This window comes from Bacillus rossius, chromosome 7 (genome assembly GCF_032445375.1).
Source record: "Bacillus rossius redtenbacheri isolate Brsri chromosome 7, Brsri_v3, whole genome shotgun sequence".
NCBI lineage: Eukaryota > Metazoa > Arthropoda > Insecta > Phasmatodea > Bacillidae > Bacillus > Bacillus rossius.
This window is the reverse complement of record NC_086335.1, coordinates 24369459-24397002: the sequence shown is the minus strand read 5'-3', so window position 1 is coordinate 24397002 and position 27544 is coordinate 24369459. Positions and strand designations below refer to the sequence as shown.

Genomic DNA, 27544 nt, shown 5'->3' with positions numbered 1-27544 from the left:
CTGCGACTGTTCACAGCAGTCGTACACTACAGGACACAACTAGCTCTGGGAAGGAGCCATCTGCGATATTTCAGGAAGTAATATTACATAACACAACACTTGCATGTAAAAATACAAGTAAACCCATTTATTTAACAGATGCCCACCCTCCCCAAATTTGCAGAGTACATTTAAAACATATTTTTCAGCAAGACAGTACTTCAGTAGATTAAGTATTTGGTCCACGGTCGTAGTGACTTAGTTTTCATTTCATACTTGTATTTTATCATCCTTAATATTATTACAATTAATTTTGATACTTGGTTGTTTTATTCGGAAAAGCAGTTTAACTTGGTTTTTACTGGTTGTAACTTTGTTTGCTAGGTTATTGTCTGTGTACATGAGTTTTTTCCTCAAGTATTTTATTAATTTTAGATGTGGTTTTTATGCCTATATTTTATACTTGGATTTAATTGAAACTATAATTATATTTCTGGAACATTGTGTATTGTATTGGGAATAGGAAGGGCAAAAGACAGATGCGTGACTCAGTGGTTCCTAATTATTAGACTTTTTTTGTGCAGAGACTTTCTGGTGCATTCCATATATATTCTTTGATGCGAAAATGGGCAGATGTTCTCTCTCACGGGTGACAGGAAAATTATCATGTTTCATCAGCCAATCAGAAGAGGCTGTGTTTTTTCATGGTTTATCTTTTACAGGAAAAGCCTCAATAAGAAATTTGTATACGGTTGTGTTCTTGTGAGTGCTGTGTTGTGATTGGTCGGTGAGGTCATGCACCTGCCTCATCCCTGCTTGGTGGATTCAACTTTGTAGCCTTGTAGTTAGTCATCGCTTGGGCATCTGTGAGAGTAGCTACGTTAAGGGCTCCGCCTACCCGGGCACACATACGGTGTGCAGAGCTTCAGGAAAAACAATGTGATTTAAAAACTTCTATAGATATCCGAGTGGGGTCTGCTTACAAAAAGCATTTAAAAGTTTGCCGAGGGCCGAAACGTACTTTTGATTTTGGATTAAGTTTTCAAACAGTATTTTTAGAAGAGTTAAAATGGCTAAAATGCATGTTTTCAGAGTAATTTTTAGGCGTAAAACAACCGGTACAGATTCTTGAAAGCACTTAAGGGACTTGCACTACACCTTTATCATTCTTTCTCTGCAATATAATGTAACGGTCACCGCTCAAATTTCAGTTATCATGTGATGACGAGAAGACTGCGAGCCTGTTCAGAGCCTTGCACTTAGAGGCTATACTGCGCTAGAAGCACCAGCGAGCGTCGCTCTTATCATCCCGCCTCACTAACACTTGTAATGTTGCAGAACCCTGCCCTCCTAATTAAATAATTTTTCTTTTAAACTATTTTTATGCATGTAAATATTTCTTAAAAAGTCTTTCTAATGATATTTTACCATTTTTATGTATTTTAGGGTTGATATTTTTCACTTGCTATGTTTTTAAGAAGGTATTTTGTGTTTTAACAGACATTTTCTATCATTAGTAATTTTTATGTAATTATTCACAAAGAAGTCGCTGTTCTAGATTTTTACGTGGTTAGGCCTACTTATTCATGTTTTTCTCAATAAGTTTAATTTTGTAAAGTAATTCGTATTATAATTATTGTTCTTAAATTTTATTAACGTGTTGTAATATAATTATAAATCACGGGACTGTGTCTGGGCCTGTGTGATGGTTAGAAAGAGAGGCATGAGAGGCCTGTAAGTGGGAGTGAGAAAGGAACAGTGCTTCCTCGCCAACCGAGATAAAGACGGTAATTCCCCCCCTGTATGGGAACTGAGTGATAACTGCTGTCTCACGGTGTGGGAGAGAGAACGAGAATGGGAGTCCCCGATTTCGAGGTGAAATTGAAAAGAGACTGATCAGGGGAAGCCCAGAGTTCTGTGTGTAAAGGATTTTTTCATGTGTTGTAACTTGTTCTGTAATTGGCTGGTATCTGTAGCGTGAATGAAGAGTGTGTGTGATTGGTCGGTGAGGTCATGTGACGTCTACTCCCTGCGTGGAGGAGACGAGTTCATGAGATCACCAGTCGTCTGTCGAACGCTGGACGAGTAGGTCGCGTTCGATGGCTTCTCGCTAACTTATAATGTAAATTACGAAGAGATAATTTCACGTTGGTGGTCGGAGCCAGGCCTATATTTAAATCAACCTAATTTTCTTTTTTTTCGTTTTGGATATAACTTAATTAGAAATTGCGGCCACCTTCGTAGGCATGTTGGCTCGGGGCGGAATTCGTTTTCGCTGGGTGCGGTCCTCTTCGAGGTCATCCCATTTTCTTGTACTTGCAGTAAAACATTACTGAAGGACTTCATCTACGTTATTATTTTTCGGTAATTTCTCGTCATGCGAGCTACCAGCAGTTTTTCGACGGGCAGATATATGTGTGGAACGAGTGAATGAACTATTTTAAGTGTTTGGATTCGTCGGGACATTCTGTTTAGAAAAATAAAAATAATAAAAAACATCAAAATTTGCAATTGGCGTTGAACTGTTTTATTTTGTATATAACGAACCGTTATACACTCATACACCCCTGATGAGGCGGGCCCCTTAAGGGTGGCTCGCCAAATTGAACATATAATGTAAAGTTGAGAAAAATTTCACACCTGTGGTCCGGGCCATGCTGAGCAACATTGTTCTGGACATTTTTGATCAGACATTTTCAACCACAGGCAGCAGCGTAGGTCCAGTTAGGGCCGTTTTTGTGAATCGGTGGCCATGTCGAGCAGACAAATGTTTGTCAGTTTTGTACTGTGTGTCACAAGCAATCACTGAATTTTCATTAATGAACTGTAAGTAATATATTGCATCGTGCCTAGTGATGAATCCGATATTTTTGAGAAGTTTTGTTTGTCTGTGAGGTTTTAGTTGTTTTCAGAGTGTAGACACTATTGTCTCATTAAATGGTGGCCTTGTTCATTGTTTGATAAAGAGGGTAATAAATCAATAAACTTTATTAGCGACTGTATTTATTCATACGAGGCAATCTTCAAAGTAACAGACATTACCTCAAAAGATAATAATCTATGGAACTTAAATTTCTCTTGGCACCCAACAAATTTTCTCGTGTTTTTTTTGTATATGCAATTTACACTAATTGAGAGCTAGCCAGGGGTCTGGGTTGGCACACTTTCTAATCTCACCACCCATCACCTGTAATTATCCTGATGTCAATGAGATGTTATTCCTTAGTTAAATTAAAATAAATATCACTTTTTTTTTTACAGTTAACATTATTTGTCTACTTTCCCCCCACTAATTTCACATAGTCTTTAAGTTTGTGGATGCTAATCTAATTCTGATTTTATGATTCTACATATGAATGTACATACTTGTATTTTAAATCGTGTAGTATAGAAAATTCTTCGTAATCAACATTATAAATAAACCTTGTGACAAGAACTCTCATTTGGCATTTCAACTGAATTCTCTCTTATTGCTGGCCAGCTATTTGAGAAGTAATGTACTTTTACAACATTACACACAGCTGTACCACTATCACAAAAGTATTAAACTAGCTTTATAAGTAGGTTCCAACTGATGACATTAAATCTACAGCTTACGTACAAAAAAAAGTTTAACTAACATGACTACCTGGTACAAGTGCTTATTTTTCATCAGCCATATTTGCACTCAAATGTATGCAGCAAGCATACAGATAATCAAGCACATAAAGCACTCAGTTCAATCGCAAGGAAACCACAGCTCTCAAAGCCAGAGCAGTAGTGCCACAACAGCAGCACTGACAAAGTCAATGTGGCAGAATGAAAACACCATTACGCCTCTTGAGTTACAAGTTCACTTCCAGACTAGTACCGACTGTCAAAATTAAAACGTCCAGATTACTCAAAGACCAAATTTTAATACTCTAAATTATACATAGCATATTGCACCAACTTTGTAATCACAACCACATACAGCTAGGCCTTCACGGGAATGATGGGTAGCTAAGAAGCAACAACTATGGCACTATGGCAACGCTACTGGGACGCTGGGTGCGACCCAGACAAACCTGTTGCACATGTAAAATGTGAGTAACACATGCGATCTGAGTCCGGGTTCTGATCCATATACACTTTCAAAATGTATTCTCTTGCAGCAACATGATCTTGCTTAGGGCCTGTGACAATAGATCATACAAAAAAAGCTGCAAAACACCAAAACTGCACAAACAACATACAACAATGTCTGGGCACATACTGCCAGGCAATTTCATTATAGACTGTCATACAACTAGTTGGTATTTCAACACTGTTTCTACACAATGAAGAGACATTAACCAATTTTGTTTTATGTTAAGTGGAGGGAGCTAGTTATTCATTTATAAAATTCTGCTAAATTAGTAAAATAACAAACATAATTAATGTGTGCTATGTGAACCTTAATCTGTAACACTGATTTTTAAGGGAGATTGACTCCTGCCCATAGAGAATTACCAATTTCTTGCAATAATTTACCTTTTGGAATCTATGAATCAAAGTTAAATAGCCCATTTGTTTGTGGGTAAATTTCCCAGTGTCACCAAATTAAAATACTTAAGTGATCCAGTAGACTTTGCATGGGTCATTCAGTTAATTTGCCTGGCCGGTAGCGTAACTCAGTACCGAGGGCACGGCGGCACGTGTGGATGCCTGCGATGCCAATGTATCGTCTCGGTTTCGCTGGCACAGGCGTGCCACATCGTGGGAGGATGGGTGTGAGATTCTCGAGGGAGCACGGCTCAGACCATCGGGGACCAGTCATAGCTGATGTGCAATCCTTGAGATGTACAAGTTGGGTTCATTACCATTGGCGCCCGAGCTGGGGCAGTCAGTCCAAGTCATCATGTAAGCAATAAATTGTGTGTCTCCTCCCATCGTGGAGGAATTACTGATTCGTCCAAGTTTATAGTTGTTTTAAGATGCTTCCTGCATACAATATTAAGGTCTATAAGAAATCTTTGACAATATTAAGTTAAGTCATGGGTTCTGTTTAATTTGTAAGTCTATTGAAGTCTTGCTTTGATAATCATTTATAATCTTTAAAGAAATTGCAATTGAAAGTAATTGAATTTTAACAATTTTTTTGAATGCATAATAAATGTTTATTTTCATAAGTTCAAGTGTTAAGTTATTTACTTATGTTTAATTAATTTAATTCCTTAGGTTAGTCTCTCTCCAGAAACAGTATATGATGGAAATTTGCTGATTACCTACATGCAAATTTGTTTATCAATATCTATTGTGTTGAATTTTTGTGGGCTACATCATCCCCCCCCCCCCCTCCCCAGCACTTCCCCAATGATGGGTTGGTAACTGATGAGCTTTTAAGACAGCTTGAGTTAAACTTTTACAGTCTAATTTATTTGACTGCATTTGTTTCCCTCCACTACAGTATGCTAAGATGTACTTATCCAGCAAACACTCACCATCGTATTCTGGAAAATAGTCTACCAGATGAGAATACATGATCTTCTCCTCCAAAAGATCCTTTTTGTTCAAGAAGAGAATAACTGACGAATGTTGAAACCATGGATATGTGATGATTGTTCTGAATAAGGCTTTACTCTCTTCCATACGATTCTATTGAGAAAAATAAACACATAATTTCTTAGGAACACATCAAAAATTAATAATGAAGTGGTGTTCTGCTATAGACTACAGTGTTGTATTATGTTATACGTACTAAGAACATATGTTTGGATAATTTTTAATTACTAATTACATGTAACCACAATCAAACCCTTTCGAACTATGTGTTGCATTTATAAAATCAAGTGTTCCAAATAACTTTCAACTCCAAAGGGATTAGTGCATAAAATTTAACAAGTAAAATAGAACATAATATTGATTAAATATTTTATTAAAAACTAATGATTTTGAAAATAGTACTTTGTATTTTTTTCAGACTGTGAAACTATCAATGTTACTGTAAGTAGGTGATTCAAACTTAGGAGATTTATAAAAACAAGTTAGTATTTAATATTGAAAAAATTCTGAGGTCATGTATTTACTTATTTCTGACAATATGGCTTTAATTGTTATGTTTATGGTGGTAAACTTTTGGTATCTTCTTAGGCATGGTAAACTCTGACACTGGGCAAAAATTCAGCATTTAAATTTTTTTTCAGAGGTTTGAAACATTACGTTTCATGGCAGTGAAGGTCACCCCAGCATGAGCGACTAGCATGGCCAAAGTTCAGTACACACTGCGACACTCACCACTCTAGCAATGCAATAAATTATTTAATACTACTTTTTACAAATACACTATAATAAAACCAAATAAATATGTGCAAGTGATTTTTATACATGTAGTAATTTGTATTTGGATTTCTGTAAATATGAAGGGAAAAAATATATACAGGGTGTCTACCAGATCTAGTAAATGAAATTCCCTGATTTTTCCAGGTTTTCCAGGTCTAAAACTGAACTTTTCCAGGTTTTCTGTAACACAATTACGACATTCCACAAAACTGAAAAAACTGCATAACAGTACATTGACGGGTTTCAAAATATTTCAACTCACTTAAATTATTTAAAAAAAAAAAAAAAAAAAAAAAAAAAAAAAAAAAAAAAAAAAAAAAAAAAAAAAAAAAAGCCTTCTTCCAGACGTGGCCAAAGTGACTCAATTGATGGCAAATAAAACATGCTGCTACAAATATTTCACACACTTACTTTTGCAAAAACATAAGTAAAAGGAAGCTCCCATCAATTTCGCAGTGACTCAACTTTTGCGTCTATTGCACTTGCTTCAGAACGAGCCAAATCCAACACACGAGCCTTTTTCAACTGCAATGCCTTGATCTCCTCTTCAACTCTTCTTTATCTGCCTTCTTCTTGTCTGTAGCTTCCTTTTCTTTTTGTTTGCAGGGCTTCCTTACGCCTACAACTAGCATTTCTTATATACTGTAACATGGACTTGGTGATATCAACATGCTCTACACCTCCAGAACGTTGAACAAAGTCTTAGTGCGATCAGTATTTCTTCCTGCAAGTTTTCAGTCAGCAGATTAGAATTCACTGAAAATCATCTTTCCAATGATGCATTTCCATTGGAAAGTACCAACATCATCCTCACAAACTTTAGAAGGCCTGTTTTGGCAGCTACTGTATGTGCCTTAAGGATGAGCATCCACAATTGATCAAAGCGCCAGTCTTCTCAAGAAAAAGACGAGAACAGTGCTTCAGAATCTTGCGAAGAACATACCAACTGATATGATCACTCAATGTTATCAGCTTCTTGTCCTTATAGCCCCTTGTTTTGAAGACAACATTCTAAATTGTAATTCACATGCTGTTTCCTCACACCCGAATTTAAAGCCACAGACAGACATAAGCAGGAAATTCCCTTGGTAAGTTTTACTTTAGGGGACTTTTGTCTTGATGTTTTTTTACCATAACCTTTAGACAAGTCCTAACATCATTTTTCAGTAACAGGACAGACTTTACTGGTACTTTCTCTTTCTTGATGGCATGGCATACTGCATAACCCAACTTGATATTGTTAGCAGTCAATAGATTTTCCTGGTTATCTACATCCAATTGAGATACATTGCGTTTCTCCATAAAGCTCTTCAGTACCTCTGGTTTCAAAAACTTTCCTGCCAAAGCTAATAAATTGTCTACCAGTTAATCATAGAGAAAAGGTGCCATGGGTGCTTCACTTTGGAACATTGTGAGAAACAATTCCAGCTCTGATGCCAAAGAGTAGAAGAATGTCAATTTTACTTCTAGAAGATTATCTTCAAGAGCACTTTTCACTACACTGAAAGACACAGATGAAATAGAAACTTCACTAACAAATTTCTTTAGGTGGGGTAAAGTTTTCATGGCATGCTCAGCAACTGCAGTATTCCATCTGATTGCACAAAATTTCTTGGAAAAAAGCTCTGATCCAGTTATTCTAATGTAATCTGCCCTCCTTGCAGGTACATGCATAAACAAATAGTAACTGTGCCTGAAAAAACTAACAACATCCAATTGTATAGCAGAAATTCCAGTTTTGAAAGCACCATGGACCGTATGAAGTCCACAACTACCAATTTCTAGCAACGATGGCGATTCTTCACCAAAAGTGTCTGTGATATGTATTTTCAAAGCTAACAAAAATGCCCAGATTACGTTGAGGGCATCCATAGATACTTAAAATTAAATGCACCTGTCGGTATAATCCGAACGTGGGAAGCACATGCTGCAGTACGTACGTCAGCAGGATAACAGACCAGCTTGAACCAGTTTGTATCACGTGATTTAACGCCACTTCCGAATTCGATGGTAAATAAAAGAAAATGGACGTGGGAACTGTTCGTTATTTTCCATCCAAAAATAAAATAATGGGACGCGATACACTTGATGCTACGTCAATGCAAGCAGATCAATAAACAAAAAACGTATTGCCAACTACAACCTACCAAACAAAAATTCCCTGATTTTTCCCTGATTACAATATTCCCTGATTTTTCCAGGTTTTCCAGGGTCAGTAGGCCTTCTGTATATAATTACATATTTATTGATTAATACTGCATTATCACTTAACTCATCAAAATGTTCGTGGTTTTTTACAGTATGTTCAGTTATAATATTGTTTGATGATCATTCTGGTTGGTTTAATGACAACTGTTATAATTTCTTTTACAGAATGCATGTTGTGAGGAACTGCAATAAGATATCATTTAGGACTTAGCAGTATGTCATCTGTTTGATGCACAAGGTTTACGAAGGTAAACTTTTGGTATGTTACCAAGCACGGTCGACTACATATACCGTTGTTTCCTGACAGCGAATGTCGCCCCAAGCCCAAGCGAATGCAGTACACATTCCTACGTTCAGACCGCACCAGCGAGACAACTTATAAAGCCAGACTATTTATAAAAGATATGCCATCTTAAAGCTTCAGGAATATCAGAAACTTTAAGTATAGTTATTTTTATGTCAGAGTGTTCATGTTTATGTTTTGAGTGGACAATTGCAAAAAGCAATAATTTAGGATTTGCACATTTTCTGAGTCATGCACAAGGTCTATGGCAGAAAAATTGATATGTTACTAAGCATGGTCAACTTCTAGAACACAGCCTATTCCATTTCAGCATGAAAAGCTCTCTCAAATGATAAGCCTTACAAAAGCAGCTAAGTCAGCAATTACAAGTTTCGGCTTCAGAGATTGGTATAGTGAAGTTCTGCATACTGATATGTGCAGTGAACCTTACAATGTCCTTGGAATTCATGATAAATGTCTTGAACACTGTAAACAAACAATGGACCAAAACAAAAATTTAAAAAAAAAATAGCATTGCTATCCCCAACTACCTTATGGACTTGCCTTTTAAAAGCACTTGATCTTCTTGTTTAAAAAGCTAACAAACTGGTAGAAAATCATACCATAAATCAAGCCAAGCATTTCATGAGCCTGATGGCTAAGTTTTCTGGAGGTAAGCAAACAGATGTCAGTAAAAATTACACTATAATTGATATTGTTTGAGTGCGGGTTGGTCACATGCCAGACGTCCATTCTGACACACGCATTACCCCTCAAGAAACTTCTTAAGCATAGCTCAGATTGTGTTTCAGAGAAAGTGTTCCAAGGCAGAGTTTGAGCTGCTGAAAGAAGTGTTACAAGGAAAATATGTCATCAGAGCTTATTTCTCAGACACTTCAAAGAAGCGAAAACGCAGTTCATGTGTACCAGACATGGATTATGGTCCTCAGGCAGCTCAACCATGCCAGATATTGGACGAGAGGAAATGGAGGCTGCCAAAAATAAAATTAAATAGGCTAGACATGGAAGCTGTTGTATGTGAAGTATGTTCTCATTAGAGAGGAAAATACTAGGCCAACATGAAAACACTGAATTGCGAGAGGTGAGACTTGACCGACTTACAGCTCCGATGTTCACTAAAGTGATCAGAATGCGAAAAAACATGTGTCATAAAACTTTGACCCAACAGAAGTGAAATATGGGAGAGTTCATGAACCACAAGCCATAAAGTCTTTTGAACACAGTTTCCGCCTCTCAGTTACACCATGCGGTCTCTTCGCCGATCAGATCACCCTTACCCGAGAGCTAGTTCCGATGGTATTGTTGGCAAATATACGGTCATTGAAGTTAAATGCTTATCTGCGATGTATGCAAAATAAAAAAAAAGGTTACAGAGTTTAAACGAGGATGGCACACTTGTTAGATAGGAAGAGCTCTTATTATCAGATTCAGAGAGAACTAAACACGTGTAAGATGGCGGTGTGCATTAGTACTGTTTTGTGATTTTGACACAGAATACATCACAATCGAAAGAGGTACCTATTTTTGGCAAAAATAAATATTACCCAGGTTAAAATAGTTTTACTTAGAATGTATTTTGCCTAAGATGGCCGACCCTACGACACTATAGAATGAAATGCAGGGACCCACCATATTTAGTTAATGCACAGTGTAACAATATATCAAAGGCTGGTGAAGCTTCTGCCAAAGTAGTACTTTAGCTATTTTACTATGTTGATGGGAGGATAGTGAGTAAGCCCATAATACTACAAATATCACAGTGTCAATAAAATAATTAAATGTTTAAAATTAAACAATAACAATCAAATAATTTACACTAAATTTAATCTAACTTAGCATTTCTCTGATAGCAAATACTATCATTGCAACTTGGTATAGAAAGCGAACCTCCTGTACGGACAAAAAAAAAAAAAAAGAAATGAAACCTATTGGCTACAGAACAGAAAAAAGTGGCATGTGTGCCATAAGTTATTTAGGGAAAAATTATAACACAAATAATATTTAAAATTTACAACCAGTGTATGAACACTAGAAACTTGCATAAAATGTTTTGAAAATATTCATAATTTTTTTATAGCCAGTATTTACAGTGTGATTTCACTCTGCTCCAGACGATGTTACACGGGTGGCATGCCATTTTGTGTTGTTGGCCAGCCAATTTCCATAGTAGCTACGATGCATGTGTGGATGACTTCAAGGTAGCGCGACGATATGAGAAAAGACATTGTTTTGTAATACTTACTTTATGTGATTGTTAAATATCACGTCTGACTAATGATGATTTGTTTCCCTTTGGATTATTGCTCCTTGGAGTATGATCTCTACATACGCTCGTTTTAATAATTATTTGAAAGTCTGTTCATTTTTATTTTTAATTATTATTTTTTCTCAACATTAGTATTGTGTTTAATGTATAGGTACTATAGGATAATGCCACAGTAACCATGAGAGTTTTGAATGTATAAACAATACCAATTTTTTAAATTTTTAGTTTCAAAATATTTAGATATGGGAGCTTAGATGATGATTTTCATGCGTTAACCAACTGTTGAAATGAAAAAAAAAAGTAATGCAATACCATGACAATTAAAAAAACTTTTTAACATTATAGCTAGATACTTGTATTTATTATTTCAAATATCAGATTATATCGAATGACCCTGGTGTGTGTATGTATGTATGAACGTATTAAGTGCACATATATGTACATACATGTGCCCATCATCACAATAACAAAACTACAAACTTTATATCACCGTAACACAGGTAATACCCAAAAAAATGAACAACAGATGACTATTTATTGATTAAATTATAAACGAGAAACTAACCAAATGTTCTTGGTCTTTTTCAGGGATTAGAATAGATTTATACAATGCCTTGGTAGAACATAATTTTTATTAAATAGTAAAACCTGAATAAATAACACAAAATTATGAAAATGCAGTACCCATTGTGAGGAAGTGGAATACCAGAAAATCTGAAAACTTTTAAACAAATTTTTTGATTAGCTGCAATGCACTGTACACATTTTCGTAGTAAGTAGTACACAAATGGTACCACCTTTTGTCATAAATTTTAATTCTTGTGAAATAAGCCATTGCTTAATGTACAATTTCCATCAGCACAATCAAATCTTCATCTCATACCAACATTAACTTGCTGACATCTCTCTTGCAACACAAATAACTGCATTTAACCTACATTTAACATAGTACTCAGTCTCATACAACATGTTTATTTCTTCATTTTCTTAAAATAACTTCATTTAAGGGCTATTTACAAAATTCCTAGAGGTTACCTACTTTTATTGTATTTGTTATGTCACAATATTTTCAACAGAAATTCACTAAGTGTAATATAATGGGTGTAAAGAGATGTATAAGTGATAATTATTAACCCTTGTGTGACACCCAATATTACACTCCAAGAATGTGTGTTGAAAATTTTGTGACATAACAAAAAGGTTTCATGTTAAATTTTCACAAATAGCCTTTAAATATTAGCATTTACAAGAAAATGAAAAAAATGGCATGAGACAGATCTGTATAATAAATAACTTATTACACATTATGTCAAAAATTACACACTGTTGTAAAAAATGCACATAATCTTTAAAACAGAATACTGTAACAAAATAAGCTTTGTGGTTTACTTTCATCCTCACACTGAATAAATAAATGAATAGCTAATAATAAACTTACCTCATTTTCGGATTCAAAAAGAATCTGGTCATATTCACTTAGCGCTACTAAAAATATAATGGAAGTAACATTTTCGAAACAATGAATCCATTTTCGTCTTTCGGACCGCTGCCCTCCAACATCCACCATCCTATATTCAGAAAACATCACACATGGTTACATTCTTGATAAAAAAAAGTACCACTACTTAAAACATAATTTCTGGAATAAAAATTTTAATACTTTTATCCTCTAAAACCTGGGCAAATGTAATATTTTAACACAACACTAGAGTTCAATGTTTTGAACTGAATATTGTCAGAATTTTTTTAAATTTTAAAGCAATGGAAATACTCACATTGACAAGAGTTTAAAAACCAGAAAATTAAAAGCCAAAGAGTAACTTAACTTTAATAAGCATAAAAAAGCAGTTAAGTTAATAGTTCTTCAAGTCTGATTGGACATGCAGTGCATTAGCAAACAAGACTATGCATAAAGCTTTGAAAGAGAGATATAACTTTAAATGTAATTACAGACAATAACGAGTTAACACTCACAATAACTGACAGCACCAACAGTGCACACTGAAAACTGGTTATTTCAACGGGCTTACTCATTCCTTACCTCGTGAATATAAACCTAATAAGACAATATTTATGATTAGCTGGCCAAGTAATTAGAACGAAACAGATCACAGTCTATTAAGTAATTAATTAATTGTTCACTGGTCTTTGATAGTGGTTTTAATTATATGCTTGTATGAATAAAAAACAATGTGACAGACTGCTATTTGGTCAGGGTGTAATTACCCGTAAAAGGGTACCGCTGGGCCAAAACACTGTGTTGTTGATTCTATTTGGATCTTCTTCCAGAACTGATATATGGAAGGAAACATATGTATTAAATTTTATTCTAAGTATGGCTACTTTCACATGGGCTAGGTCGAGTTCATTGGAAATATAAGAGAATCTCATGTTGCTGGACAGTTGGGTGGAAACGCGTAACAAACAGTGCTTATGTTTTTTTTATGTAACTGTTTATTAACTGTTTTGAGAGTAGCCTTGTTCCTTATGCCCACTTGCATTGGTGTTTTTCTGCGTTCCTGTTCTCGCTTAGCCTCAGAGTTCACTTTGTTTTTAGTTTTACGTGCATGTTGCACCACAGTGAATCAGTCTTCATCAACAAGTTGGATGTTGTTGATACACTTGGCACTGCACTGAGTCGGATATAGGTCACTAGATGGACTACCGTTACTTGATACTCCTGGACCTGAGTGCAACACTTTCGCTCTTCTTGCCAATTGTTGATTTCGTAAGAGCTTGACTATAGGATTTATAATTTTCATTTTTAAGTAATAAACGTTGCTTGATATGAATGAGTTATTTTATAATTTCGGCCATTTTGGAGTGCGAACCCATAAGCAAGGTTTTAAGTACAGCATTTTCACTTCTTAAATCATCAACCTTTTCACAAATTTTACATCATCCGTGTTTGAAATTTCCAATTTAGTTATTTTAAACGATAGTTGTTCTTGTATTTCAGGAGTTTTAGAGCCCGTTTTTTTGGTAGGTGATCTGAACATGTTCGAGTCAATTTCTTTACCTAACTCACACAAAGAAGCATCGCAAGAGAGTGAACAATAATTGATCAGGGAAAAATTAACAATGATGAATCATAGAACTAATAATAAAAATTAACTGCGTATACATCTTCACGGAACGCGCACAATAAACGTCCGGCGGCTTTGAACTCCCGGCTGCGACTGGCTACATTACTAAGTATTTTTCAGAAAGTTTTATTTGGCACACCTAATATTATTTGTAGGATTTTAAGTTTACCCAAAATACTTCAAGAAGTTTGAGCACCACTGGTCTAGTGTAAGGATCAATCCTAGCATTGCCTAGAGTGTATTAGGGATACCATAAGAAACCGAAATCACAATGGTGGAGCGGGATATTAACCCCGGTCTGGTACCTGCACTGCCCTGTTTCATGTAGCTTAAGTAGTGATTAGAATGATGTGCGAGTCATGCTCAGTAGGCAATCCATCCTAGTTCAACAAAATAAAGTTGGTTAAACTGGAACTGGCAGTCCAATTATTTCATGCAAATGCAGGTTGGTATCTAGTATCCACGAGTAAGAATTTGACGTATGTAAAACGTGGGCAACTGATGGGCCTACCTAATTTTATAGATAGTTTTAACATATATAGAAATTGTTCTAAATCAAATTTATACTGAACTCTTTCTAGTTTTATTTCCTGGATTGCAACTGAAAAGACACCACTACTCCACTAAGTGGTACAGACCACGTGTTTTTGGCCCCTCAAAACGGTTCACCATAACCCCAATCAGTAACCAGAAAAACTCTTACAATACATACTATCACATTGTGCCAGTATATACACCTATGCTATCTTTATCCTACTGAAGCTACCAAAAGGCCGTGTGGACCACAAAACAGGCTTGAAAAGAGCACAAACAGATGCCATTGTGAAAGGACCAAACATTACGAAACCTAATAACCCAACGATTACTATATTGCTATTGACAAACAGTCAAACAGAAAAAAAAATATCCTGCAAGGCAGTTATGAGAAAACGTATCTACAGTGAACTAAGGGGGTAGAAAACTATTTCCAGGCCTTTCAACTTGCTGTCAGTGGCGGCCCTGGACTTTGAGGGACTCTGGGCCATTTACTTTTCCGGGGCCTTAATATTTTGGAGAGGAACCTTATGGAATAGTCCCCTCAGAGAAAAAAGGGGTTTGGAATACTTCCCCTAGAAAATTTGAAAAAAAATGAAAGTCTTTAAAACAAGGTGCTTATGCCAACGAGGAACTTAAATGTTGATGATGGTTTTTCATAATTTATTTACAAGTTAAAAATATAACAAAGAATAATGTGAACAATAAAGATAATTTTAACCATATTACATTTAGACTAAGTCTACACTATATGAATAGAGGTATAAAATATGAAGACAAACATTTGACACAAGTGTGTGTGCAATTATTCAGGCTTGCCTGGACCTGGTGTAACCCCTGCCTGCTGTTCTTGCACCAAGACAATTGATGAGGTAAGTTACTAAATAAAAAAAACCTAAAAAAATATGTTAATATCTCTCACGTTGTAAATTACAACAGCTCCGGCACAAGCGTTATCAAGGTAATTATGTGCGGAAAATAAACAGCACAATGTTCAGATAACTTGCAAGAATGACGGTCGTATTGACTAGGGAATTATCATTACAATTACTTTTCCACACATGCACTGATAACATCTCAATATCTGCCAACTGGAGTCTGTTTACCAAAATTATCCAAGAAATATTTCGAGGTTGGAATTTTGGCTCTGCACTAGTGCTTTGCCAGAATGCATTTTTTTTACAGAGCAAAAGTGCTAAAACAGGTGTTATCAGAGTAATTTAGAACCAAGAAAATAGCAGTAGCAAATCTTGAAAGCAACCTAACAAATTTTATTACACCTTATAAACATTTATCTTTATTTTGTTAAGTCCATAAAATGTTGTGGTCACTACTTGATGTCTCACAGTTACACAATGTATAACAAAAAAAAAGTGCACACATGTTCAGAACTTTGTAGTACTTAGCAATGATAACGCATTACAATAACCGGCCAAAATAGCACTTAGCATTTTTCCTCACCAACAATAAACAGCTAGCTAGGTGGTGGCAGAATCACACAACCAGAAGACAAACCTCAAAATCAGCACATGTCTAGCTGAAAAACTAAATTGGCATATTTTTCCTATTGTAGTAAAATCAGATACCGTTGCACATATTTGGATGGCTGACACCAGTGAAGCTGTTACACAAAGTAACAAATTACAAGTAAAATGTCTAACATAGAAAATTATACCTAAAGAATATATATAAAAAAACTTATTTTATGATTTTCAGAATATTTGGAATTTATAATATCAAGTACATTAAGATGATTGTGTGGAATGCAGAAGACACTCGACTAAGAGACATTTTGCAGCTTGTTCAACTTGTTGACCAACCACAGAAAGATCCTTCTCATTAATGCTGCCCATGTCTACCATCCCAAACAGACTGTTGGAATTTATCATATCACTCGCATATTGCTCTGGCAATGGTTTTATGTGGTATTTTGACCAAAACCACTAGTACATAGCATCGCCACAATAAACTCAAGGTGTGTCAAACTCCAGGACAAAGAATAATTTAATGGAACACATTCTCCTACCTGATATTTTGCTCCTTTATAATGTGCCTCGATTACTGTACTGCAAATTTTATATAAAAGAAAAGAATGAGTATGTAATATTCTATTACTATGTGCTGGTTCTTAATAGTACAAGGGTGAAACATTGTAATAAAAAAATAAGCTTTTATAGCTTCCAGACATAAAAATGAACCACAAAAGTACCATAAATCATGACAAAGTGAATCCCCTAACACAAAGCTGTCAATGATTTCTCTTTAATTCTTTATAATCACTTTCTTAAGGCCTTGTCACAAATTCAAATTTTCTGACTATGTATATTAGACAACAAAGTTTAAAGAGTAATATTAAACAAATTATTACTTCCAATTCTATCCATTAAAAAGTAAAGTTGGTCAGATATCATCAAAATATTTTTGAAACTGTTACACTACAAAAGTTTATTACTGAACTGAACCAGATCAAAATTTTAGTTCAGGCTTAAGTAAAAATTAAAATAATGCATCACAGTGCCGGATTGAATATTTAAACAAGATAAGATTTAGGCAATTTTTAAGTTATACCTTGACCATTCAATTTTGCAGGGTAAATTACTTTACAAATGAACATTATTTTACCTTCATAATCTCTTCATTTTAAAAATCTGTTGAGAAAGAAACATCTGCCATTTTCATTTACACTACACACTATTCTGATTGGCTGATTCAGTTCAACATTCAACACCTTTAGAACAGAATATGTTTCATGAAAATTAAAGTCTTCCAACTTGCCTACATATATGGCTGCACTAGTGACTTTTTCGGTGCAGTCATAACTATCTAAAACTATCCATCATCATTCTACTTTATAAGAAGATATTGGAAGCAAAACTTTTACAGTATGATGGGGCCTTAAGCAGAGTAACAGAGAAAAACAGAATGTCCATAACAAACAAACTACTTCCAAAACCACTGAACAAGTAAATGGAGACAGCTTTACAGTTAAATACTTGATTAAAGCAAGAATTTGATTTGACTAGCAGTAAGAAACTACCAAGAAATTGTTTAGAAAATAATTTCTGACTGTTGGTACCAAATCGCCAATGACCTTCAATGGTAGTAACTGGTACAGCTTGGGAAGGTATCATTAATTAAAACTGAATTCCCACTACTGTTACCGATACAGGACAAAAGCTTTTCATATTAGCAGCTTCCGTCCCCGGCTCATTTAGAAAACATACCTCGTCAACAAAGAAGCACAAACCGAGCTTCACTGCTGTACAGTTACTCAAAATTTTCAGTAGTGAAGATGGGGGACAAAGTGACAAAGATTTTTTTTTTTAACCAGTCTGCACTGTTAGTAAATAAAAATATAAGAAAAAACTTAGCAGGTTAAACAATGGAGTAACCCATTCCTTTGCTCAAATTATGACTATGCAAGTGGGCCTAAAATTAAAACAGTAACTCCACTGAGACAGAAATGAGACTACCACAAATTTTATTGAATCTGCATAGCCATCTTAAAAAAAATTGCTTTTTCTATGCAATTTGAAAGAAAATAATTGTCAATTTTTTTACACTGTTGAACATTGTTGGAGAACTTTACTAGCTTGTAAATCTCTCTTATGTTTGATAAGCAACAATTAACATTCAATAATAACTCACATGCAATTGTTTGACTTATTGAACATGTGAGACACCTTCTTAAAATTAATTATTCAGATTTGACAATTTTAAACAATGTAAACTCCCTCGCCATTTTTAAATTATTGAAATGTACATGCATAAAAACCCACTTGCTATAATATATTTGACAATAGATACATAAAAACCTATGTCAAATTAACCAACACCACATGAAAAACAATACAACAAAACATGCAAAGTGAATACAAGATATGTAACTAGCAATATCTTTGTAAAAGAAGTTAACAAGCATGCTACAACATTTACAAAGCTTTAATATAAATACAAATAATCTGTGAAACACTAGAATTAAAATACGTCAAAGAATAGAAATAAGAATTTAGAAAGCATCATGCTAAAACATTTTTGGTCAATGAGTGGAGTTTTTCTTGCAATAAGAAAGATTATTTTCCCATCTCATTGTTCACAAAAGTAATTGTTCCGAGATATTCCCATGGGAAGAAAGAAAGAAAGAAAAAAAACAACTTCACGTAAGAATTATTGGCACCCACAGCAGAATAATTTATGTTTTTCAAACCAATGTAAGAATCATTCCCATTAAAGAATTAAGCATTCAAACAAAACTTCTAACCCAACTGTGAAGGGTTTGCACATTACTGTGGTGAAATATTTTACCAAATGCAACAGAACTTTGTATGTACAAACTCAAAATTTCTTATTACAGAAAAATACATTTATTTTATTTATACAGATTAACTCCAATGACAGCATTGTTTTATTTCATTATATAGTGAAATTATCAACTAAACCAATTTTGGGGCCATTCAACATGCTAAAAGTGTGCAAATAATCAATGCCAGCATATCTCCCCTATTTAAAAAAAATGTGAAATATATTTAAACCTCTTACTAATGAGCTCCAGAACTTTGGACCAGTTTCATCTGATTGCATGCACATAATGTTCCTGTACTGTACATCCTTCATTTGCACCAGTCTGCAATTCAAAATTTTCCTCCACTCCCCCCCCCCCCCCCCCCCCCCCCCCCGCGCAAACCCAAAATCGTTGAAACGTGTTGCGCTGTAGCTTCAGAGAATAATAGTGCATTTCATATGCTTTCACTTAAGTCATTACATAAAAAATTTAAACATATTAAAAAAAATTGCTTGTCTGGTTAATATGCAAAATTAACAAAGCTACAGTTTTCCACATGTGATTAAACTAATTTCTTTCTACATGTAAACTTATCAGCAGCTCATTATCACTTTGAACCAAATATCATGTTAATAATTCCCTAAAACCAGTATTGTAGGATAAAAACTGGGGAAAAGTGAGTTAAAGAAAAATAAAGCTTAAGCAGTCATTCAAAGATGACAAGTAAGTGCAGATAGTTTTTAAAAGGTGAACACAATGAAAAATATGGTACAAGACAAGCACTGCAGTTAAAAAATTGGTGATTTTTCAATTTACATACAATGTTAGCATTAAATACGTGAAACAGTACTTGTACATTTTTTTTTCAATAACGAAACCATTATAATATTCACCGTCGAGCTCAGTTTACGGCAGAAGAAAAGTGGCGCAAAGGAAAACTCAGGAGTGGTGGGGCAGAGATGTGTGTTGGCACCTAAGCTAGTAACTGTGCGTAATTCTCCTCGTCCTACCTAAATATGATGGAGTCCAAATCAAAAGGGTATTCTATAATGCCAGTAGTCGGCGCCCTGGCTCTCAGAATATCTTGCTCTGTCGGCAAATACTCCGGCTTCTCTATTCGCTCGAGATCACTAAGATAGCTGCAATATCATAGACAAATAACACTCATTCACATGCACTGCAAGCACGTTAAGTAGTCTCAACACTTTCAGAAGGGCTCAACATAAATTGGCACAAACCCATGGTGACAAATGAAATGTATACATTATTTCGATTTCATTACTGGATTAGTCCATATAAAAAAATAGAAATCTTTACATAAAAACAATGCTTAACAAATTTAAATCCTGTTACTAAATGCAAAAGTAAGTAGAACTATACATGAACTGTTTTATGCTACTTTAAAATTTAATTTGCCTTTCAGAAAAAAAAACTTGTACTTTTATTTTTTGTTAAAATCTATTAAATATAGTCATATTCATGCAATAATATTGTCGCGGGTTGAAATTTTGCAGGGTTGTTGAAATCAAATTTAGGGACTTTACTGACGGGACTCTGGGCTGGCTGCTCTGTTCACTCGTCAGCGCAAGTGGCGTGACCATGTAATTGGGGCACGGGGCCGGCGCGGCGCGCTGCGGGCTTGCAGAATTTTGTTTGTTTGTTTGGCCGCGCGCTGGCGCAGCCACGGGCCGCAGTTACTGGGGCGCGCTGTCGTAACAAGCCGCGCGGTGTGGCCTGCACATTGGGGTAGAGGGGGGGTAGTCTTCCCAGATGTTCTAGTTAGTTGTTTAGTAAATTTGACTTCAATAATGAGCTTTTGTTATGGTAGGCGCGGCAGGGCGCGCGAATTTAAGCGCAAGTGAGTGGTGACTCGGGGCTCACTCAGGCGGAGGCTATGCGTCTCACCTGTGGTCACGAGTTGTTAGTTCGTTCGTGATGTAGGAATTCAGGCTCACTCAGGCGGAGGCTATGCGTCTCACCTGTGGTCACGAGTTGTTAGTTCGTTCGTGATGTAGGAATTCAGGCTCACTCAGGCGGAGGCTATGCGTCTCACCTGTGGTCACGAGTTGTTAGTTCGTTCGTGATGTAGGAATTCAGGCTCACTCAGGCGGAGGCTATGCGTCTCACCTGTGGTCACGAGTTGTTAGTTCGTTCGTGATGTAGGAATTCAAGCTTTCGGGCAGAAGCTATGGCCGACGCCAGAGGCCACGAGTCGTTTAATTTAAGTTAGGTCATAATGTAGTCATCTTCAAGCTTTCGGGCGGAGGCAATGGCCCTCGTCAGGGGTCACGCGTCATAGTTTTTAAAATGTAATGTTCGTTCGGGATTTCAAGGGCAGGAGAGGCCCCTACGTTATTTTTTTAAAGTAATCGATCAAGAAAGGCTTTTCGGAAAATGTGAGTATGGACTTATCTTTGTTTTAATTTTAAGTATTAATTATGATTTGAGGTATTCGGAAGGACTAGGGAAGTGTTTAGTGAAGTTCTCTCATTCTCTCTCTTGTAAGATCGTTCAATCGTTAAGGAAGTAAAGAGATTATTGTTTTAAATTGTAATCCCGCTATTTAAATGTTCTTTAAAATGATGTTGAGTATTTGACTTTAAGAATAAAATAATTTTAATTAAGTATTATGTTATTTTGCAAAATCTCCTTAGTTCAGCTCTCACCAGACATCCTGTACGGGATGACGAACCTATGATCCTAGGTACAGTAAAGTATTTTATGAAGTTAAGACTAGTTGATGCCAAGCGAGTTGTTTCTATGTAAAGAGCTACGATTCTCGCCCCCCCCTCTGAAGGTGGATCGTGACAGAAATGGTGGAGGCGCCGGGTAGGTACACGTGACAGAAATGGTAGAGTTCGCCGGATAGGTTCTATTTCTGGAGAGAGAGAGAGGTAGATTTTTATGTTTATTATTAAGTTAGTTTCAGCTTCTGATAGCAGGTTATTAAGAGTTTACTTGAGGAGAGGATTACGGAATTTTAGTCTATAGTGGAGGAAGTCTTTGAGATTTTTTTTTTGACGTAACAGATGTTTATTTGAGGATACTTGTAAGGATAAAGTTTATAGTGATAAGTTGTTTTAAGTCGTTGAATTTATTGTAGATTTATATCGGGGATTATTACGTGAGGAGAATACGTTATAAGTTAAATGCTTATTAGAGATAATGCAAGTGGTTTAATTTAATTGAAGTTCATTTTAAGATTGTAGGTTAAGAGAATTATAATTTAAAATAAAGTTTTTTGTCGTAAATAGGAATTATTTTCAAGAGAAGTTTGTTTTGTTTTCGTGCGCGTAGGAGACGAGACGTACGAATTAAATCAGTCGAGGGAAGGATAAACGTTAGAAAGGAATTAAAGAGAAAACGAGAGTTTATGTAAAAGAGAGTTATAGAATTTATAGTGATGTTTTGTTTTAATTAGAAAAATGTTGAGAGTTGTTTCAGAACGACACGTCAGTGGACGTGGCAGAGTGAACACGTGACGGGGAGGTGCTGAGACCTAGCGGAGAACGGAGGAACCGCAAGCGAGGGTTGGCGCACCTGATGGAATTCGGTGACGTCACGGGCTCATACGGAGACGTGGACAGGCCGTGACCTTGTTTTGATCAGCTGTACGGTAACTTAACGATAAGAAAATAGACTATTGGTTAAATAAATTTAAATTTAAGTGTGTTTTAGGAGAAGAGGAACTTTCAGTATGTAAGTAATTTAATTTAAGAAGTGTATGATGTATAGGCTAGAAGTGTTTCGTTGTAAGTTGTTTATGTTTTTGTTAGTTAAATTCTACCTCGGTTTTAAAAATATTTTTTTGGGATTTGTAAACATTATTAAGGAGGTACACTATAAAATCGATAAGCATTGAGAAAACTGGGAAGGCTAGATTTTGTGTGTAGAGGGAATTTACTCCAAAAGAACAGAGAGACAAAATTAATGTTTTCATTAGGGCGAGGGACCCTAAGGTGAGGCGTTGTGTCCCTGGGAAGAAAGGGAATTGTAGCGCAGACCATAGGAGATGGGCTGACTACGGAATTAAGGGTCAGGAGAATCCTGAGAGTTGTGAGTAGTTTGGGGCAGGAGTTCCCCATGGTAGTACCGAAGTGGCTATCCTGTATGGGATAGGGTACCATTTCAATGAAGTTTGTTGGTGGGGTTAGAGCCCCCTGTGTAGTGGGCCTATAGCAGATAGGCACTACAGTGAAATTTTTGGTTATTTTGTGAGGTAAATTCCCTGGAGGTTAAGTAAGATTGGATTCAGTTAGGAAGGAGGGAAATGAGAAACATTGCTGTAGAGAGTTAGTGTACTTGCCTAATGTGAAATTGAATTTTACTAAATTAATTTAGGAGAAAGTTTTGTTCGGTAAATAAATAATAATGGAAGATAGCTAGATAATTAATTAATTTTTTTTTGAGTAAGGTGTTTTAAGTAATGAAATAAAATAAGGTGAAGTAATTTGAATAATTGGGGAGGAGTTTCTTTAAGAGTTTAGATAATTGTTTTTGAATTTATTGAGATATTCAGCCAGTGAAGTTTGAGTGTGAGAGATACAGTGAGATTTTAAGGAAATCGGTTGTTTATTAATTAGGACAAATGAGATTTTATGATTAAGAGTCAGTAAGCATAGTTAAAATTTACGACATGATATTTGTTGACAGTTTACAGTTATTAAGGAGAAAACAGAGTAATCTATTTATTTTTATTTTAATGGTTTGAAGATAAGATTATGAATTTTTTTTGGAAGTTTCTTTGGCATGTTGGAATAATTTTTTTTGATTTTTAGAATTTACAGAGAAAATTTAATTGATTTACATTAGTTTGGAAGTATGGAGGTTTAATGTTCGATTAGCCCTAACTTGATGGTCGGATCCCAAAAGAATGCCGTAAAACCGATAGCCAATTGAGAGGAATGCGGTAGGCGCTTGTGTAGAGAGGGGTTGTGGGAAAACTCCTTGGGACTGATGGCAGATCAGGGGCCCTAAATAGTGTGTGATGCTGTAAAACCAGTGCAGAGAAAGCCTGGTATGCTTAAATTTTTGGGCACAGGTTATGTAAACCTGGGGTTCCATGGGATTTAGTCATGTTAGCCGCTGTGAGACATTAAGATTTCCAGGCTCCATAGTAAATTCAATGTAAATTTTTGTTTTCTTAAAATAATAAATTTGTTTTTAATTTATTTGAGATATTTGATTTGGAACAGTGAATACAGACCCCGAGGAATAAGAGTTATGCTGTGAGAGGAGAAGGTGGTAGGCCTAAAAGGGTACAGGCACCACAGAGGTTATTTGTATTGCATAATTTAAATATAAGGAAACTTGAGAATTTGAAATTTTGTTGTTGGGTTGGACACCCATAAGAAGAGTATAGGCAGAATTTTTATTGTTATGAGATGTCTAATTTAATTGAAAAGAAGAAAGTTTAAAGATGCAAGGTAACATTATTATTGTAATAATTGAAAGAGATTAAGAGGTAGAGAGAAATAGGCAGTTTTTGTTTGTAAGTACTAAAGTTTACATATAGAAATTTAGTAACTAAGAATGAATAATAAGTTAAGTCTAGTGTAAAAGTTTTTTTTAAGTTTGTTAAGTTAAGAGTCACAAGTAAATTTTTTTTAGAGAGAATGTCTTTGATAGGAAGTATTAGAAACTTATGGGAATTTTAGGGTAACATAAATAATGTAGGTAATGAATAATAAATAGATGGTAGGTCTTAAGTTAGGATTAACATTTGAAGCAGAATTTAATTAAGAAGAAGGAAAATAAATAGGCCTAATGAAAAGAACAAAAAAGGATTTTATGGTAAAGCATTTTTTTTTTAAGTAATAAACAATGAATAATAATGTTGTTTCAGGGTAATGTGTACTAATAATACAATTTTTTTTTAGGACCAAAGAACAGGAATTATGTAATTTAAATTAACATGTATTTTTGAAACTGTTACAGATTCCTTAAGATGAGCTGAGCAGCAGTCCAGTTTACAAGATGACAAGAGTTCGAGAGACAAGATACAAGATCACTGAAACAAGAGCCAAGACTGAAGATTCAAGAGAAGAGAAAGCTGGCAGCCATGGACTTACAAGTGGAGATTAATAAGGTTATGTAAAGTTTTATTTTTTTATGGAAGACAGTAACTGGAGTTTTTTTGTTATAAACATTATTTACAGAACTTTTTAGGTTATAGTAATGTAATGGAACTAGTGAGTTGTGGTAGCTGTCAAAAAGAACTAATACCTTAAGTTTAATTTTTAAAGTTAATTTTCTTAATTTACAGAGGGATTAGTAGTTTTTTTTAAAACCTTATTTAGGTTGGAATTTCAATACAATAGCTTATTATAAATGTGTACGAACAGTTCAAGTTCACCGTACTGATAGGTAGGTCAGATGATCTTATTGATTTTGATGATTTGTTGTTTTGAGTTGATTTTTAGGTGTTGTGAATTAGACAATGAAATAGTTTTGAAAACTTAAATTATTTCAAGCTAAGAAATAGTAAATTTAATTGTAACTCAAAGGACACCAGAATTTAATTTTTTTTGAATTAGTAATGTTTGAAAATTTTATACTTTACCAGAAAGGTTATAAACAAACAGATCGGATGGAACAAGGATGCAGTAAATCACAATTTCATTTAGAATTATTGATTTGCTTTTGAGGTTATGAAGGAAAAGTAGCTATAATTTAAAAATTTGAATAAAAATGGTTTTTTTTTTATTTGTTTGAAATAGAAAGTTTAAAAGTTAATTAGTCATGATCTAGGTGGGTGATGGGGTGGGAATTGGCCACTCTTTTTCCCTATAACCTCCCTAACATGGCCTTCTATTACATCTAACAGAATAGAAGAAGAAAAATACTTATTATTAGTTAGAATGTTTTTTCATGAAGATACCTGATGAACTTTTACTGTTTGGAAGAATAGAAGCAAGGTTAGTCAGATATTTTTACTCAGAAGAAGAAGAAGATAAAGCAGTTTTATGACTCGACAAGCCAGAGATTGGTGTTTCCCCTCTGCGCTTCTATTGACTACGTTGTTTACTCTCATGGGATAGCTGGTTCGGCACCATGGAGAGAGATTGGTGGGCATTGTGGTTGCCCCCAGAAGAAAAGAAGAGTAGAAGAGGTTATGGGTGGGTCATGTGAACTGACCTTCAACCCAGTTACTTCGTGGGGACTATTTGCTGTATAGAGAAGATCAAGACTCAAGAGTTAGGGAAAATCATTGGAGGTCATGTTTCCCTTCCTTAAGTTTTTCCTATCAAATTATTTGCCTGATTAGATTATGCTAAGGGTGGGATACTTTATGTTAGCAGTTGAATTAATTAATTTTATTTTTTTGTGTGTTTGCATCCTTGCCCATCGATTGCAGTTTAGTAGTTAGTTTTGTATTTGTCAGGCGTGATGGTAATGCCTGTTGATGATGTTTCAGAATTGTAATCTGTTCGTGATGAGGATGGCACAACTCCGAAGCAGATGTGGGGAGAAGTTGTGAGCTGCCCTGGAAGCCAGTCCAGTAGCTGTTGGAGTTGAGTGGTGTTTGCTGATGGCCAGCCCAGGGAGCTACTCTTCTCGACAACACTGACTTCGAGGAGTTGCACCAACCTTCACGAGATAAGAGTTTAATTAATTGAAACACTGTACGGACACTTAATTTTTTTTGAAGAACGAAAGAAGTATGGTAATAAACAGAAACCGAAAAAAAAAAAAATAATAATAATTATCAAGAATTTGCACATTGTTTAACGAATACTGAGAAACTAAGAACAGTAATTTAATTTGTAAAGAGAGCTTCACTAACAGAACAATTTTTTTAGAATTGAGAACTCGAGCCTCTGAAGGTTCCTGTGAGAACAAACCAGATAAAAGTTTTACATTTAATTTTATGAATACTTGTTGTTTTAAAATAAATCTTATGCAGAATCTAGATGTATGTTCAGACAGCAAGGAACTAAGAAAATTATTATTTTTGTGAAATGAGGAATTTATAGTTATGGTTTAATGGAAAAAGACAATTTGTAATTTTGAGGTAGCTCGATGGGGCTCGAGCTCTGTGAGGGGAGGGTTATGTCGCGGGTTGAAATTTTGCAGGGTTGTTGAAATCAAATTTAGGGACTTTACTGACGGGACTCTGGGCTGGCTGCTCTGTTCACTCGTCAGCGCAAGTGGCGTGACCATGTAATTGGGGCACGGGGCCGGCGCGGCGCGCTGCGGGCTTGCAGAATTTTGTTTGTTTGTTTGGCCGCGCGCTGGCGCAGCCACGGGCCGCAGTTACTGGGGCGCGCTGTCGTAACAAGCCGCGCGGTGTGGCCTGCACATTGGGGTAGAGGGGGGGTAGTCTTCCCAGATGTTCTAGTTAGTTGTTTAGTAAATTTGACTTCAATAATGAGCTTTTGTTATGGTAGGCGCGGCAGGGCGCGCGAATTTAAGCGCAAGTGAGTGGTGACTCGGGGCTCACTCAGGCGGAGGCTATGCGTCTCACCTGTGGTCACGAGTTGTTAGTTCGTTCGTGATGTAGGAATTCAGGCTCACTCAGGCGGAGGCTATGCGTCTCACCTGTGGTCACGAGTTGTTAGTTCGTTCGTGATGTAGGAATTCAGGCTCACTCAGGCGGAGGCTAT

At 35.7% G+C, this 27544-nt stretch overlaps 1 protein-coding gene and 1 long non-coding RNA gene across 7 annotated transcripts in view; one reads left to right on the top strand and one right to left on the bottom strand.

Annotated features, from left to right (window-relative positions):
• Positions 1–27544, bottom strand: part of LOC134533752 (guanine nucleotide-binding protein G(q) subunit alpha) — a 112176-nt gene that overhangs the window by 9747 nt on the left and 74885 nt on the right. For 4 of the 6 annotated variants that reach the window (XM_063371374.1, XM_063371370.1, XM_063371369.1 and 1 more), the window contains 3 exons: positions 19949–20077; positions 12475–12604; positions 5421–5574 (listed from right to left, as the gene is read on the bottom strand). In XM_063371374.1, the coding sequence (XP_063227444.1) occupies positions 5421–5574; positions 12475–12604; positions 19949–20077 (413 nt within the window). The remainder of the gene's footprint in view (positions 1–5420; positions 5575–12474; positions 12605–19948; positions 20078–27544) is intronic. The other 2 variants (XM_063371373.1, XM_063371371.1) reach the window with 1 other exon arrangement.
• Positions 21031–27455, top strand: LOC134533753 (uncharacterized). The gene is made up of 3 exons (XR_010075387.1): positions 21031–21771; positions 21808–22637; positions 24876–27455. It is a non-coding gene; the product is annotated as an uncharacterized LOC134533753 (long non-coding RNA).